Source organism: Plectropomus leopardus, chromosome 23 (genome assembly GCF_008729295.1).
Source record: "Plectropomus leopardus isolate mb chromosome 23, YSFRI_Pleo_2.0, whole genome shotgun sequence".
In the NCBI taxonomy this organism is placed as follows: Eukaryota; Metazoa; Chordata; class Actinopteri; order Perciformes; family Serranidae; genus Plectropomus; species Plectropomus leopardus.
The window spans coordinates 11,430,839-11,446,758 of record NC_056485.1 but is presented as its reverse complement, the minus strand read 5'-3'; the positions used below and the strand labels follow the sequence as shown (position 1 = coordinate 11,446,758).

Here is a 15,920-nt window from a genome sequence, read left to right as displayed (position 1 = left end):
AGCATTCCTTACGTATTAGGCATAGAAGAGGAGGTGATGCAATTACAGGAAATAAAAGGGCCAATGCTGCTGCCTTGATTTTAATTTGACTAAATTGCAGTTTTGGTTGCATGCTCAATTACTGAGACCGAGGAGGCTGATTTGAAGAATCGTGGATAATGATTTGATTCTGAGCTCATTGATTTGATTATGATTTATTACAGCAAAAACACCAAAACACAAAGCACCAACAATCCTCTGACCTGAATCACCTGTGAGAGGAGCAGATTATTTGGCTGAATGCATTCGGTCAGATGTTTATTTTCTCTGTTCTGTTGTTTTTGGTTAAAATTACAGCTACAGCTATTGCTTAAATGCAAATTATTCTATGCAGAGGGATGCAGCCCACATCGAGGACGCTACAATTCTCTGAAACACAAGAATTGATGGAAATTAGTAGACTCTGTAAGCCCTACTTTCTATGCTAAATTAGTGGCACTAATTTTTCAAGGATATTCAATGTGTGACTGAAAAGCCTAGAGTTTATACTGTATGCTTTGTGTTTTGATACTTTTCCACTGAGCGACTCTTTTCTACTGACCTTAACCATGACACTAAGGAGCGCGCAGGGAACCGCAAGCAGAATAATGTTTTCTGTGAACCTTGCACACCAAAGGGCACCGTTTTGAATGCCAACAACACGTAGCACCTCCTTAAGCCGGAGTTCCTTCTCAAGAACGAGGCTTTTGATGGTCATGCACACACTGTACACGAAGGCCAGAACCAGGAACATGGGGAAGATGCCTCCAATACTCTGGATGAAGCTGGTTGTAAAAGAAAGCAATCAAAAAGGTCAGGATTGCCCACTGATAAAGGGAGCAAGTGTATAAAACCGAAGTTGCCTTTGATGTGGAGGCAACACTGCACGACAGGTCTTTAAGTCTGCCCTGTACTTTTGCAAAAAAGTAACACTGCAAGATCCCAAGTCTTTGCAAAAATCTCATAGACAATGAGATTTTTGCAAAGACTTGGGATCTTGCAGTGTTACTTTTTTATATATATATATATATATATATATATATATATATATATATATATATATATATATTATATATATATATATATATGTATTTGAGAGTTTGCAAAAAAGTCTCTTAAAAGTCTTCTAGTGTACGGTAGGCATTATGTGATAGATAATTGAAATCTTTGGGTTTTTTACTGTGGGTCAAACAAAACAAATTACTGACATCACCTTGGGCTTTGGAAGAGTGTGGTGAGCATTATTCTAATATTTTCTGACATTTACAAGAAAAGATTAATTGAAAATAAAGATGATGACCTCAATGACATCTAACAAAAGAGAATCAGATTTTTACGTGCACACTCTGTTTTGAAGGTTGTTTTTTTTTTTTTTCAATCCAAACCTGCACTTGTTCTAGTTAAATACAAGGAAAAGGAAACTATTTTGCAGACACTGAGAGTGTTATCAGCATGCGGGACAATCAAGACAATCTGAGTTATATTCATGGACTCAATGCCACTGAGGCGTTTTTATTTTCACACTGAGCTAACCTTCATAAACCTGGTGCATCAGCTCAATCAAGCCATTTAGTGTTGCACCTCATGCCAGAGATGATGTATGATTTGATGCTGTTACAACACAATAAGGCGATATTAAACTGGCTTCATAATGCCACCAAAATGCCATGTCAATATCTTCTCCTCTGCCAATAGAACAAAGTGCTTCCTTTGCTTTATTAGACAGCGAAGGAGAGATATCAAATAGATTTTGACAAAGTATAGATTTCAAATATCACTTATGCTTGCAGTCCATAAATACAGGTGATATAATGCAAGCAAAGCTCTGTTCAGCACGGATGTACGGAAGTGGATGTGCAGTAATTGGTAGAATGACGCTCTCTGAAGCTATTTAACAAAAACAATTCATCAAAGCGCACTTGCAGCACATTTTCATGAAATTAATTTCTCCTTCAAATCTGGTAAAGTTATTTTTAAAGGCCTTATTGAATCCCTGCCAAGTGAGAGAGTTCACTCACACATCATCACATTTCCTAATTGCTAGTTAGTCCTGCATGCATGCTTTTTTTCAGAAGGTAAGTTGCTTATTTCTCTTATTTTTTAAATTACTTTTTTACACATATTTTCTTTCAAACAAATCTTTCAATTAACTGAGAAAGCTTTCATTTAAGTGGATAACTTAACAGGACCCAGGCAATACCATATTTCTACAAGTACATTCATTTTAAGTTTCATATTGTTCAGAAAGACTTTTGTCGATAAATCAACTGATGATGAAAGGATTCGACGGTCTTGCAAACACATCAAAGAGATTAAGTTAGTGCCACTGAGACCTGAGAGGAAGTTCAGTTATATGAGAACTTGAATGAGAGTGAGACAGGCTTGTTTTCGAGGACACTTCCTCTGCCCTCGTGGGGTGGATCACTTTCAAACGAGGCCTTGATAAGCAGCAAGAAAGGATTGGTTGACACTGAGTTTCTAAAAGTTCAGACCCAGAGCGACTGCAAAGCAATATCTGTTACAAGATTACATAAATAAAATTGCCTCTTAGAGGCTGGAAATTCAAACTTAAAGAGCTTGAAATCAATACACTTCAACAAATAAAGCTAACTCATACATTAGCACCTTTTCTAAGGAGGTAAGCAGCTGCAAGTAGCAAAGGAATCAGGTTGAATACTAATTCTGGTATTATCTCCTCCTGATTCCAGCGTAACGTCTCTTTAACAGCTGACAGCCTGTGTGAGTTAACTCCTTCTGTGACTTCTAGCACTGGAGGGGGAGAGATCAGTCATGCACACCGTGTCTGACACTGACAACCTTGCCACCAGATGCTCTTGAATTATACATTTGCTGATCGATCAAGGGTGCTTAAGTAATAGAACTCCCGGCAGGTCTGTGTTATGGGGCTCCAGTTACATTGGCAGCCTGACCTAAATTTAGGGAAGCTAGAAGACTGATTTCTCAGTAAATCGAGAGATAGTAGAGCACAGCCTCCCCAGAGGTTGGCGTAAAAAAAGCTTCCCGTCTCATTTTGAGCAAATATACTTGGCTGGCTGGGAATGAGCGATTCATTGAAGGGAACAGACTTTATTATTCAATGTGTATTATCTCAATGCTGGTACAAATTATTGCTTAAGGAAAAATGTGCATACGGCTATGGCATAACAAGTGCTTAGGAAGCCATATGTTGTGTTTTGGGTTTTTTTATCTTTTTTTTTTTTTTTTTTTTTTTTTTACAGCAAGATCACATCTATAAAACAAGGTATATTCCCCCGAACAACCAATGAAGCAAAGTTTTGTGAAACAGTTAGAGTTTAACGATTATTATACAAATTTAAAGTTCATATCAAGCCTTACATTTAGGAAAAGCCATTGATAGTGATGCACTGCTTTCATTATTCCTGGCTGAATACATCTTGAATAATTCTATAAATATTAATAACTGCATATTACGAAAGTGAGAACATTATTTGCTCACAGTTATATCAAAGTGGGGTCAAGTGAGAGATTAAATTGGGCATGAAAGTTTTGTCTGACACTTAATGGCAGGCACAATTTTATATGCATTTTAATTCTTTAACCTTTTACAAACAACAAAAGCAACAGAATTGTATGTGCTTTTATGGTATATGTATACTACAGCATCCACCATTAGGCCCATTTTACGTCATTAAATGTGAGGTCTTGAAAAATGTCATCCTGGATCAAACAAATCAATAAACAAACCCATTAATGCACAGCTCTACTGTGCACTTTGCTACACTAATCAACATGTTGATTGCTAACACTTTCACTTTGCGTTTTGACCACTTAGCATCCATTTAGCATCTATTAAATGCAGTATCTGGGCATTCTGCTATGAATACAACTAAAATAAATCAATGTACAGTCTATACTGAACATTTTTCTGTTCTCAATTATTCTCCTATAGCATGGATAAACGGTATCTGGAAAGCAAGAAATATAGCACTTTATGAGACGTTTTTCTGCCATGGTCTTTCACACATGAGGAGTCATGCAGGGAATAGTTTCTGATCTTATTAATACAGCATGCCACTTCTGCACAGAGCAGAGACGCATAAAACATCAACAGCTGATTTTACTTGCTATGAGCCTCAGATGTCCAGAATATGCTCAATTATTTCACCCACTCTATGAGCTAACAGTGGGCAAATTAGGTCAATTAGCTACTGTAGATGGACAAAAGATAATTCCTCTCACATCCTTGAGTTGAATAGTCCTCACATCGATTGCGGCCCTATGTTGGGTGTTGCTGAAAGCAGCCTTAGATCTCACATCATGCTCATGTGAATGTGAAAGACCTATTGATGGGGAGCACAGCCCTCAGTATCCAAACACGTGCAATGGCACAGAGGCTGCTGATAAAGGCCCAGTTTATGTGTTATCAGGCCCCACAAGGGTCAAGCTTTATCCCAAAACGTCATCTCAGGCCCAAAGTGAATACGAAGACAGTGGGAGCAAATATTGTTTGGTTATCTCAAATTTGAAATGCCAGCAGGGTCAGCTGTGGTTGAAGTGGCCCAGATTGGTTGTAGTTCATCGGGTGCATTACAATCAAAAGCAGCGGGGAGAAAATGAGGAAAGCGATAATATTTCAAAGGCAGGTCTGATGTTAGGAATGTTGATGAGTGTTGAGGTCAGTGCAGATAATACTGCCTCACAAGCTGAAGTTTATCAGTGAAGGAAAAATCTTGTTTTTGTGAGACTGAAAGGAATAGAGAAAAGATAAAAAGAAAGTGATGACACGGTCTTCTCACAGAAACTAATTGTGTAGTTGGCAACAGTTTCCTGAGCTTCAGTCAAAACACTTTCTGTTGTGCAAAATCTAAATGATGTACTCAAACCTAAATTATAAAACTATCAACTAAATGACTGCCATTTACCCCCAACTTCAAAAAATTGATCAGTTCTAGCTGTATTTTATTAAAATGTGTTATATATTGCATATAAACTGCGCATTCTGTTTTTAGTTAATTGTCTTTTGAAAGCGCATGAATTGTACTAAGATAGCTATAATGTGAATCCCACTTAAACTTTTTTTTTAGGAAATGAGAAACCTTTTCATGTTCGCGAAGGATAACAGGAATGATCTGAAGTATAAACAACGTAAAAGTACACGATGGATGGGAACAGACTGTCCATGATCCCGGGGCAGGATCGTAAGTGGCATATATTCAATCAAATGGTGTGTGTTTTTAATAGGCTTTTAAGCTTTCTATTATAACTTGAATAGCTGAACTTAACTTTTTTGTAACATGGCAACAGCTATTAGTGTTTGTTGCTTCAGCAGTTAACCACCACGGTGGCCTATGTTAAAATGCCAAAACATAAATGGCTAAGTCTAGAGCCAGTGTTTGGTTTGTCTGCTCTTGGCCACTCTAGAAACAACACAGTGATGCAACATGGCGGACCCACTCCCCATACAGATGTAAACTACACATTCTAACGTAATAAAATCATGACAATTCTTATTTTCAGGTGATAATACATAAAAGAAAAGATGCTCAGTTTAATCAAATTCTTCCAATAAATCCCCTAAATCTGACACACTGGAACTTTAACTAACAATATGGACATTAATAATTACCAATTTCCTCCAAGCACGACTTCTTCTGTCAAGTGCTTTTTCAGACATCCAGCAGGGTGTGACTTATGGCGCTGAGGCTTCTTTTTCCCCAACACTGACCTACTTTTTGTAGGTATTGTATTTTATGTTAAATAAAAGTGTATATTTTAATAAGTCTTGAAGCCTTGAAGTGTAAAAGCAATTTTATAAAGTCCTTCTCCTGTCCACAAAAAATTAACCAAACAATTTTTTTTATGTGGCCAATGGGGTATTTTCTTTAAATTGATGCATATACATGTGTATTATTCATCCCATAGGTCACAGTTGAGACCACTTTTAAATTCTGAAAAGCGCATCTTAAAGCAACTGAATATTCTTTTCTGAAATGAGGCACAGTTACAGCAGACTGCAAACATGTTCATCTGAATGCACAATGTTCTTTCCTTCCTTTAGGCGGGCAACAGTACACAAATTGAGATGAAAATAATTACCACCAAGGTTCTTCCCCATCATGCCTCTCTGTGTTGTAGCGCATCTTCCCTTTGTGTGATTTCACTCTCAATTATTTATGAATGAAATAGCAGTTTTCAAGTGTTAATAATTTATAGAAATGCCCAAATGGCTAGGCAGGCGAAAGAGTAAATGGTGGAGGGAGCGAGGGTATTGCAGTGTTTTATGGCTCCAATTTATCTTCCGTAATTATTAATCCTTTGTGTGAGGAAGATGAAGCAGAGGCAATGGGACTGGCATTAGCAAATAAGCTGTACCATGACTGTCTAATTTCAGATCATTATCACAACAATGAGCTGCAAATGACGATGCAAAGAAATCGGTGCTTTTTATTAGAAAACAGATCAGTAATGCTCCATATTCATCTGAGAGTGTTGTGCAGTACTAGAAAATGGAGGAATCCGACGTTAGGATTTTGCAGTTGTAGTGGAATAAACAGGTACAGTAGGAAAATGGACAAGAAAAGCAACAGTGGGGATGTCAGTTATCTTCCAGCTGCAGTTTGTCTGCCTCCAAATGTATAGGGGGGATGATTTTACGCTTCAGTAGATTCAAAATGTCAAATTTCCTCTCAGATGAACATCTCCACTCGGCGCAAGATTTAGTTCAACATTTCTCCAATTAGTACTCCTTAAACTATCCTATTGCTTAACATGTCAAAGCAAGTGCACCCACTTAGGCAGTTAAAACAAATATGAAATATGTTTCTTAAAACAAGTTTACTAAATCAGCTACAAAATAAAATGCAAAGGAGAGGAGCTGCATTTAATCTTAAAGCCACAATGCGAATATAAATCAGAAGCAAAGCACTTAATAAAGCACCAATAGAAACACCCTAATGATGAAACATCAATAAAGCCATTACTTTCAATATGGTTTTCAGAAACTGATGTTTCCCATGTCTCCAAGGCAAACGCGATGCAGAATAGGGCATCATTTTTCAAAACGTGTAGACAGTGGCAATCCAAATACATCTTCAATATGAAGTCATAATTTCAATGCTTCCTCTTGCTTTGGCTTCTTTAAACGTGTTCATACAAACACCCACTGATGCTTGCTTATCTATAAATTCCATGTTATCCAAAACACATAATATTTTCAAATTAAATCCCTAATATCTGGAACTGTGTTTTTCAATGGTGGGGGGAGTATTTTGTGTCTACTGAAATGGGCATATTGTGTTGTTGGACTTAAATCTCCCTGGTAATTATCTCTTCTCTTGATGGCATCACTGGGCTTTTGCTTTATTAATGGAGATCATAATGCTGTGTGGATGGGAGTAATTTCCAAGACTCGGAGGAAATCTTGGCTGTGGAAGATTAAGAGTGATACCGCATCATTTCTGTCCCTAGGTGACTGATCTAACATGATAGAAGCCGGTGATATCAATGCATACATACAGAACACAGATGGGGGCCTGTTATCAATCTATGCACATGTTGGAGCTATGTGAGACGTGGTGTGCTCGCTTTGTTGAGAGTGAAATGCCTCGGAAATACAAGGAAGGGACCCATGGTGGCTGCTTAAATAATTCAGCATCCATCAACTATTTAGGAATTTCCTGTGGTTTGACAAAAATCAATAGTTTTGGCCCACTCATTCCCTCCTGCTGCCTTCATTCATTTATTTTCCCTTGCTGACCCTCAATTCATGATTAAATGTCTCCTCAGGGATGTTACAGCTTTATTACTGACTTTTAACTCTGACATTATCAGCAGAGTTCCCTGCCTTTGCCCCCTCATCTCTGAGATAGCATAAAACACTAGCAGAAGAGCAACAGATATTAAAGAAAGGGTAAGTTAGACAAATAAGGAGAAGCATCTTGAAGCCTCCACAGCCACAACCCTAAGTGACTGATAAGACCATAACTCAACTACGCACTGGCAGTGAGTGGCAACTCCTGAGAGTGAGCAGAATTTTATTGCTGTAATACCTCCTCCCTCTTCCTCTAATCACAAGGCTGACAGATAAAAGCTTTTGTACTCACACGTCATCCACGTAGCAAGGGTATGGCATTTGCTGGGCAAAAACACCGAGGGGTTGAGTCTTTGACGTCTGCACTCGTATAATGCCGTGGTCCATCATATCCTGCAGGTAGGCGAAGCCTCCCCAGATATAGCGCAGGTCGTTAAAGGGGTTGTCTCGGGCCCCGGGAGACCATAACCTTATTAAAAGCAGACACACAGTGATCTGTCTTAAAAAAGGGCAGGTAAACTACGACCGGGATAGTCAGAAATACTGTCGGTGTATCATGACTGTTTATAGAGGTCATATTTTTGCACAGTAAACTTTGAAAGAAAAAAAAAAGAGCTGATCTTTCAGTTAATAGAACGCACAATAAAAATCCAGCATGTTCTTCATCTTTGGGTTTAAAGGACTACTTTGACATTTTGGGAATGCTTTTTCAGCTCTCTTGCAGAGAGTAAGAGGAGAAGAAAGATACCACTCTTATGTTAGTCGGTAAAAAATAAACTAAGGCCAGCAGGGGAGCTTAGTATGAAAAGTGAAAATTAGACGTGAAGACAGCTAGCTTGACTCTGGCCAAAGCTTAATAGTGCTGGCTGGCAATTTCTTTACCCTTGGAAAGAGCTAGCCTTCAAGCTAGAGAAAGGACTGTTAGTTGATATAACTATGGCTAGCCTAGCTGCGTCCACTGGTTTAAAAAAGAAACTAGAATTTGAGGGAATTCCCTCAAGATCTTCTTGAGATATCACATTTAGAAATGAGATGGATGCAAAGTCACAGTGACCTTGACCTTTGACCACCTAATTACAATCAGTTCATTGTTGAGTCCAGGTGGGCATTTGTGCCAAATTTGAGAGAAAAAAATGCTCTCAGGGTATTATTGAGATATTGTATTCACAAGAAAAAGACAGGCGAGGTCACATTGACCTTGCCCTTCACCTATGATGACCAAAATCGAATCACTTCATTGTTGAATCTGCGTGGATATTCGTGCCAAATTTGAGAAAATTCCCTCTAAGCATTCGCGAGATATCAAGTTCACAAAATCGTTCATTTCAACGTTCAAATTTGAATGAGAATCTGTGTATCTCTCAGCAAGAAAGAAAACAGGTACATTTTCAGAAATGTCATATTATTCATTAAAGGTATACTGTGCAGGACTTTCCTAAAAAACAGTGTATAGACTCATAGATTTTTATATTTTACTTACAGAGATTGGTCGATTGAAAACCAATTATCATTGTAAACATGTTGGCTTTCACTTTCATTGTTGCTGGCGATACTGTTGCTACAGTAGCTGACATTTCCTGTTAAGTATGCATTTCACAAAAGCTATATGTTACATAGGAAAGTCAAAAAGAAAAAAAAAGGCTCCAGTTTTCAGTAAGAAAATGTATTTCAATAGGTGTGACAGGCGTTCCATATATGTATTAAAAAGAGAGGCATAGCTGTGTCACATACCTGTCTTTCACTTTGTTGGTACGCTCTACCTCATCGATGTCCATGCGAATTTTGTATTTGACATAGGGAGGGAGGTCGCTGGAGTTTGGCTCGAGGTTTTCAAAGACGACACCGGCCCAGTACGTATCATTCTCCAGAAGCTCCAGTGCTTTGCTCACAAGGTGGCTTTCAGTGGAGGCTGCCTCGAACTTATTCAATTCTAAACACTGTCAACAAACACAGAGGTATCACAAAAAAAAAAGAGTTACTTTTCTATAGTCATGTTTTATCTGAATCTTTAGTATCCACAAAACAGGGGCATGCATGAACTCGCTGACAGAATGGCAGATGGATATTTAGCGAAAAGTATCACTCAGCTATTGACTAAACCGCACAGTGTCGTTCCAAATTATCTGGAGCTGCCAGGGGGTGGGAAATGTTTTGGGCTTCAGCAGAGACAAGCAAATGAGATACAGCCTCGCTAGCACTCCCAGTTCTGTAGCCTTGTCCCCCTGTTTCATGGAACGATAATGAGCTAGCCATCCTGGGAGGCAGTCACACCTGACAGCTGTCCACACATCTCAGTGCTGCAATAGTTTTATCATTTCTCCCCCAGGATTCTCTAGTCTGTATTCTATATCAAGCTATGGTGGCAAACAAAACAAAATCATAGCAACAGCATTTGTTCTGTACAAGCTAGTGAGGATATCACTACAGTGAAATGGTTATATGAGCCCAAAGTTTGGGCAAGTGCTGAGTAAAATACATGAAATCTGTATCAGTGATACTCAACTTAAATACAATAACAATAAACAGATTCACAGTGGGGACTGTCTTTGTACTTCTAGTATGAAAAAAGCACTAGAGTGCATACAAATAAAGCTTGTTTATCAAAAAAAAGTGTCAGTGGAGAACTTCCCTGACAGAGGTCCTAGCTAAGCCCTTAATGTCCAAAAATCCCAGAAGCACCCTACAATCCTGGAAATGTCCTAAAATCCTAATATTTCCAAAAATCCCAGCAGTGTCCTAAAATCCTATAAATGTTCTAAAAATCCTAGAAATTTCCTACAAGCCTAGGAACCTCCTAAAGTCCTCGAAATGTCCTACACTCCTGGAAAGTCCTAAGACCCTAGAAACATCTTAAATTCCTAAAAATGTCCTGAAATCCCCAAATTAAATTCTAATGTTAGACATTTAAAAGATTGTCAACCTCATGTTCATTACAACCAAAAATCTTAAGAGTCCAACATCTTTCAGATGTCATATTGACATCCAGTGCCAGCTGGGTAATTACAAAACTCTTGCAAGCCTTTTCAAAATATATCTGTTTTCACTGTTTAATAGTGTGGCAACAGTGTGGTGATTACTGATGATTTACTACACACATGACAAATCAACTTTATCTGCTCAAGTTGAAAAGTTAATCAGTAATAGCTCAAACAGAACATAGATTCGTCCTTACAGAAGAAATTATTCAAGTGTCCTCAATTCTTAGGCAAAGAATTGCTTAACTGCAGTATGGTAACACTATAAGAAACACACAAGTGTCACCTGAAATTAGTAATGAAGTGTTGTTCCCAGGATTATTAGGTGATGCAATGGCACTGCTGATATGAACACCTTTATAATGACCTGCAGTTTACATGACTATTGCTATTCTTATTCATTTTCCATAAATTCCATCATTTGGACACTGTTCCTATTGAATTGTGGGGCAGTTAATAAATGAAGTAGGGCAGCAGCAATTTGTGGCCCTAATTTGGGCCTGTGCTATTAGAGAGATGCAGCCTGATTCTTCAGTGTTTTCACTGGCGGTGTCACCAATGTGAGAAGCCACGACAATTTTTAAATGACCAAAGACTGTTGAGGGTTGATCTTGAGTTATTAATTTGCTAGGACAGATTATGATTTCAAAGATACAAATTACTCATTTGTGAGCACATACTATCAAAAAGATATCAAGTGTAAAATATTGTGCAGTCACAGATACAGTACATTTTTATCCATGCATGCTAAAGAAATAATTTAGCTATAAAGAGGGATTGTTGTGCATTATGTCTGTATGATAAACTTTTTTCATCTTCCTTTTCTAACCAGCAGTAAATATTATATAATGTTTCATGGAGGGCCTAATTTGCATTTCTATATTCATTTATTTGCCTCATGGCTATTGCACTTGACCATAAACTATACAGCCCTAAACTAAAAGAAGCTCTCTATTTCCCTATAGATGTGTTCACCCAGACAAGAGGACACCAAAGTAAAGGTAGGAAATAAATTGCATTATGTCAGAATTTCATTGGCCATATATGGCAAACCCCAAGGGCCCGACCTGCCATCTCACAGCCCCTGCCTGTGGATTGACATTGTGTGTATGTCAGTGTGGCAGCATGTGTGCGTGTATGTCAGTGTGGCAGTGTGTGTGTGTGTGTGTGTGTGTGTGTGGTACACTGACAGGAAGGGTGGGCTTTGCGCAGTTGTTTGATCACACACAAAGTAAGAAGGGTTTTGCTGCAAACTGTGCCACTGATCAATATGTCAGTGTCAACCTTGTGTGTGTGTTCCTACTTCGAGACGTGTGATGCCATAACAGATATACCATAGTCAAGCCCATAACAATGTTTTTTCATGATTATTATGGAAGTGATGTAGTGACAGAACTTCTTGTGAATGTGTGTGTGTGTGACACGGTGTGCTAAGTTAAGGACATTCAGCTTTAATGAATAAAAGACCAAAGCCTTTTTCACTTGTTCTCCAAAAAACACAAAAGCTGATAGCACTTAGAAGATCAAAAAAACCAAAAACAAACCTACATGTCGTGGAAAAGTCTTGATTTTGGTTTGAACAGCTGCAGAGCACAGACACAGCAGCTAAAGCACTAAGAAACATAATGCACTGTGCTTGGCATGGACACATTGTGTCTTAGATGCAAAGCACTCTGCTCACAGATGTGAACAAAAAGATACAGGAGTAAATTAAAGTGCAGCAATCATGTTAACAATACAGGACTTTTGCTAGATCATTGTCTGAAGTTTGTAAGTTAAAGTTATGTGTGGTAATTGAATAGCTGACACTGCAAATGTTTACATACCCGAATGGGAAATTACCACTGACGCTGTAAAATAAATTGTAATCTATATTTAATGTGTGAGGCTGCACTGCCTCGGCATGGCTGAGCTCATCTGGGTCATGTTTTTAGCATACCAGCAACCCAGAAAAGAGAGCTGATACATTAGAAATTAACAACTTATTTTTACCAAAAGACAGTTGTGTTTGAGCACTTTAAAGGTTATACTGCACTTGTTTTAAGGCCAACTCCAACCAAAGAAATCACACAGGTAATATAAGGTGAACCAGATAAATAACACAGAAGGGAGAAACTAACCTAAAACAGTGGAGGGCAGAAAAAAAAATATGTATTTCCTCACCGGTGAGAATTATATTTTATAAAACCTGAAATGTCAGAGACCAGCCCATCTTTTCAAATCACTCACTCACTTTACCAAAGAAGCCACACAACCCTCCTGTGCATGAGTGAGCTGGAAGCCAGGTTCGTGAGGTGCTATGCATTTCATGAAAAAACACAGACAAAACAAATACATACGGAAAGGAAGTCAGAGAGAAGCTTCAGAATTTCAGTGGTGGTGTTGTAAGCATCCCGCCAGTCTCGGGGAGGCATGCCAGGTGGACGATCCTCAGGAGGCCCGTTGTACAGGAAGTTAGCCAGTAGCTCGGCTGTCCATCCTGTGCCGTTGAGGCGCTGGTTAAGCGCAGCAGCAAACCATGGATTTGCCAGCAAAGCCTGGTTTCAAAAAGGAAGGAGTTGGGTTGAATTATAGTTATTCTGGTGGCTATTGAGGGGTTTAGCATAAATGTGGCATGAATGCAATGGAATCTGAATGAGGACCAAGGTGTTTCAAACCACAAGTTTCTCATTAAGCATTTCCTCATAAAGGAAAGCAGGACGTCAGCTTTGTGGTTTGGTGGCAGTGTCATTCCTTCTTCTACACCATTAATTAGAAGAGTTAATGGGATACTTTTCAGATTTTCAAAACAGCTTTGCATTGTATAGTATGTGCAAATGAACTGTGGTAAACTTCCCTCTATTATGACAGCACCAGTATCTCCCTGCCCAAATCCTTCGCCCTCATCCGGATGTCACTTTTTCTAGCTCTAGGGCTGTTGCTGGAGCTACAGAACCGACTGGACTTCCACATTTTTTTGTATGGCTGCAGCCACAATGAACAAAACAGTGCAGAAGTGTATTGTATTCTCTCAATCTCAGACAACACTCCAATCAAACTGTAGAGATTTTGTGAACAAGAAGTGGGCGCCATACTGTCTCCTCTACTGTAAATACCAAAGGCTGAAAAACTGAGATAAAATGGTAAAACCAAGCAGGACTGATAACATGTGAATCAGGAGCTTTAGGTACATTCTGGTAGCTGTAGCTTTTCTACCTCTTGAACAAAAGCAAATGCCACAGCACTTTTTCTCTGCGGAGTTCTTTTCATGAGGCATCAATCGTAAACAATCTTAAGTATTTGCATCTTTCTACTGCATAGACATAGTTTTATAAAACACCATCTTTCCAGCAGCTAAATATTTCTCTAAGATAGATGGTACAGTTGTACTTCAGGCTCTAGGAACCATTCTCCTAGCCAAGAATGCTCACAAACAGCATGCAATAAGAATGTACAATACACACACAGCATGTGCACAATTACATGAACACACATTAAGGACCTGAGCGTGAAAATGAGTGCATATTAAAAGTACACACAAGGACACATACTTAAGAGCAAATAAACAAAATACAAGTGCACAAAAAACAGAAGCAAATATTAATCCTCCTTCTCTTGAACTGCCTGCCTGCTGTTAACATGATAACAAACATGTATGTGAAGCCTCTTTTAGTCAGGTCATGGATCAAGCTGCGATTGTTCTAATAATACATTAATTATTGAAATTGATAAGCTTATCTGTGAGCAAATGTAACCTTGCTGTAAGTACTTACACCCCACACACTGCATGTACAATACATGAATAGGTATATGTATTTTTGTTGCCAGAAATAAACTGATCTAAGCTCTTGAGACAATAGCTCTCACATAATAAGATGATTTTACTCCCAGCTATTGGCTTTAATGTGTTGCCCTCTATTTAGTAGCCACAGCCATTCCCCTCACTCCCACCTAGTTTGCTCAGAGTTTCAATCTGCTGTAAAATTAATGCCCAATTATTAATATGACATTGTTTTTGTAATGACAGTGTTACCACATAAACTTAAACTAAACAGAACAGGGATAATTTATCTGTCATGCACACAGAGAAAAGGAACCTGACACCACTGAGATAAGTTATTTAAATAAATCAACCATTTTAGGTCAAAACAAACCCTCCAAACTACTCACTCCTGCTGTTGAATGTATATGATGCACATTTATAGGTGGACCATGTGGAGTCTGACTTTCGGGGAGGAAAGGGCGCGGCATGTCAGCTGAGAGTTGAGCCTCTATACTGTGTTGAGATTCAGATATATTCTGGCCAGTGTGCTCAGTGGCATTTCAGTGTCAACACTTCTGATGATATTCTGCTTAACCTTGGGACAAAGTGTCAAATTAAGAAATCTCTATGGCGCATGTGACCTTTTAAAAAAATCAGTACATCCATCTTAGTGGGTGCTACATTAAGGACACGACCAATCAGAAATGTGCGTATCTTCAAGTCTGTAAGTCATTCTGAAATAGTTGTAGCAGAATGCTGCTGGCAAATTGACCATGACTGTTCGACCGGCTCAGTATTTGAAATCTTCATCCGACTACAACTGCATGTGTCAAGTGTTTGTCATGAGAGGAGCATCCTCCAGTGAGGAAGAGAAATGTATTTGCTTGCCTCCATAAAAGGTCAGATCCTTGCAGCAAATGGCAAATGAAAACTCAATCAAATCTTTTCCATGTTTTAAAATGTTTATGTAGGTGACAGGTTACATGATTTATACACATCTTGACATTTGCTCAATTGAAAACTATCGAATTTAATGTTAAGAATATAAAGGTTGATTCTGGAAAGACTGTAGGTCCTGTAAGATTCAGTAACTACCTCTCTTTATCCTAGTTTTTGTTGTTAGTGGTGAAGTCTGCCATTTGTAGACTAGATTCAAGCTACTTTAAACACTCGAGGAACCATGCATGTAACTAGTGTTATTTAAAATGTATTTATAAAAGCCTGACTGTTTACTGTTTTGCTTTGTTCAGTTTCAGAACTGTATTGTTTATTTATTTTTTAAGACTGACAATTTTTTCATGCTGAACTGCTGCTACTTTAATAGGGACTTTTATTGTGATTTTGATATTGTAATTATATCTAATATCACGTACTATATTATTTTCTACATTTT

At 38.4% G+C, this 15,920-nt stretch overlaps 1 protein-coding gene across 1 annotated transcript in view; it reads right to left on the bottom strand.

Moving 5' to 3' along the window:
* The window catches only part of LOC121961901 (phospholipid-transporting ATPase ABCA1-like), a 172,168-nt gene that overhangs the window by 126,777 nt on the left and 29,471 nt on the right, over positions 1–15,920 (bottom strand). The window contains exons 11-13 of the mRNA XM_042512000.1: positions 13,125–13,322; positions 9,542–9,747; positions 8,103–8,279 (exon numbers count right to left, since the gene is read on the bottom strand). Coding sequence (XP_042367934.1) covers positions 8,103–8,279; positions 9,542–9,747; positions 13,125–13,322 — 581 coding nt within the window. The remainder of the gene's footprint in view (positions 1–8,102; positions 8,280–9,541; positions 9,748–13,124; positions 13,323–15,920) is intronic.